Source organism: Malurus melanocephalus, unplaced genomic scaffold, assembly GCF_030028575.1.
Source record: "Malurus melanocephalus ecotype Western Australia unplaced genomic scaffold, MMel_1.1 scaffold_1668, whole genome shotgun sequence".
NCBI classification, from domain to species: Eukaryota; Metazoa; Chordata; class Aves; order Passeriformes; family Maluridae; genus Malurus; species Malurus melanocephalus.
Genome location: NW_026624900.1, coordinates 1 through 1,067, shown reverse-complemented (window position 1 = coordinate 1,067; position 1,067 = coordinate 1). Strand labels below are relative to the sequence as shown.

General features: G+C 60.5%; 1 protein-coding gene across 1 annotated transcript in view; it reads right to left on the bottom strand.

Moving 5' to 3' along the window:
* The window catches only part of LOC130587233 (myosin-6-like), a gene marked incomplete at its 5' end in the record, with an annotated part of 25,332 nt that extends 24,387 nt beyond the window's left edge, over positions 1 to 945 (bottom strand). Inside the window, 3 exons of the mRNA XM_057388203.1 lie at positions 52 to 155; positions 268 to 366; positions 882 to 945. Of these exons, the coding sequence (XP_057244186.1) occupies positions 52 to 155; positions 268 to 366; positions 882 to 945 (267 nt within the window). The remainder of the gene's footprint in view (positions 1 to 51; positions 156 to 267; positions 367 to 881) is intronic.
* Between the last annotated feature and the right edge of the window lie 122 nt (positions 946 to 1,067).

Here is a 1,067-nt window from a genome sequence, read left to right as displayed (position 1 = left end):
TCCATCCATCCATCCATGGACTCGTCCCTCCCTCCATCCATCCCCACTCACGTCGGTGGCCATCAGCTCCTCGGAGTCATCGATGGAGGCCACGGTCACCTCGCCCTGGGACACGTAGCCATAGTCGTAGGGGTTGGAGGTGACCAGAAGCATCTCTAGTGGAGGGTGGAGATACTACTGAGCGTTCCCAGTGTCCCCACACCACCCCAGATTTCAGGAGGATGTGGGAAGGAGAAGCCCCATGGCCGCGGTGGTGGCCCGGCTCACCCAGCAGCTCCGGCTTCTTGTTGGACAGGATCTGGTAGAAGATGTGGTAGTTCCTCTCAGCCTTCAGCTGGAAGATGACGCGGGACTTCTCCAGGAGGTCTGGGAGAAGGTGGGATGAGGAGAGGGGTGGAGATGTGAGGAGATGGACAGAGGGGTGAGGAGGTGGAGGGATGGACGTGTGGGTGGACAGAGACACGAGGAGATGGACAGAGGGGTGAGAAGGTGGAGGGATGGACATGTTGGTGGACAGAGACACGAGGAGATGGACAGAGGTGGAGGGATGGATGTGGGAGCGGATGGAGACACGAGGAGATGGACGGAGGTGGAGGGATGGACATGTGGGTGGACAGAGGAGATGGACAGTGGGGTGAGGAGGTGGAGGGATGGACGTGTGGGTGGACAGAGACAYGAGGAGATGGACRGAGGGATGGACAGTGGGATGGAAATGGGGGTGTGAGGAGAGGGATGAACACAGGGAGAGGTGGGTGTTGGGATGTGGATGGACAAGGATGGACGGATGGACAGGGATGGATGGACAGAGGGACAAGGAGGTCTCTGGACACGTGGACAGTGGCCGGACAATGCCCTGCCCCCACGGCCCTGTGGTCACTCACAGGTCTCGATGTCGGCCGAGGCCAATTTCCCGGTGGCCCCRAAGTGGATCCGGATGAATTTCCCCTGGACGGGAGGGGGAGGGGTTATGGGGCACCACAGGCCCCACCTCATGGGCCACACCCCATGAGAGACCTCACCCACCCCATAGACACCACCCACCCCATAGACCCCACACACCCCATAGA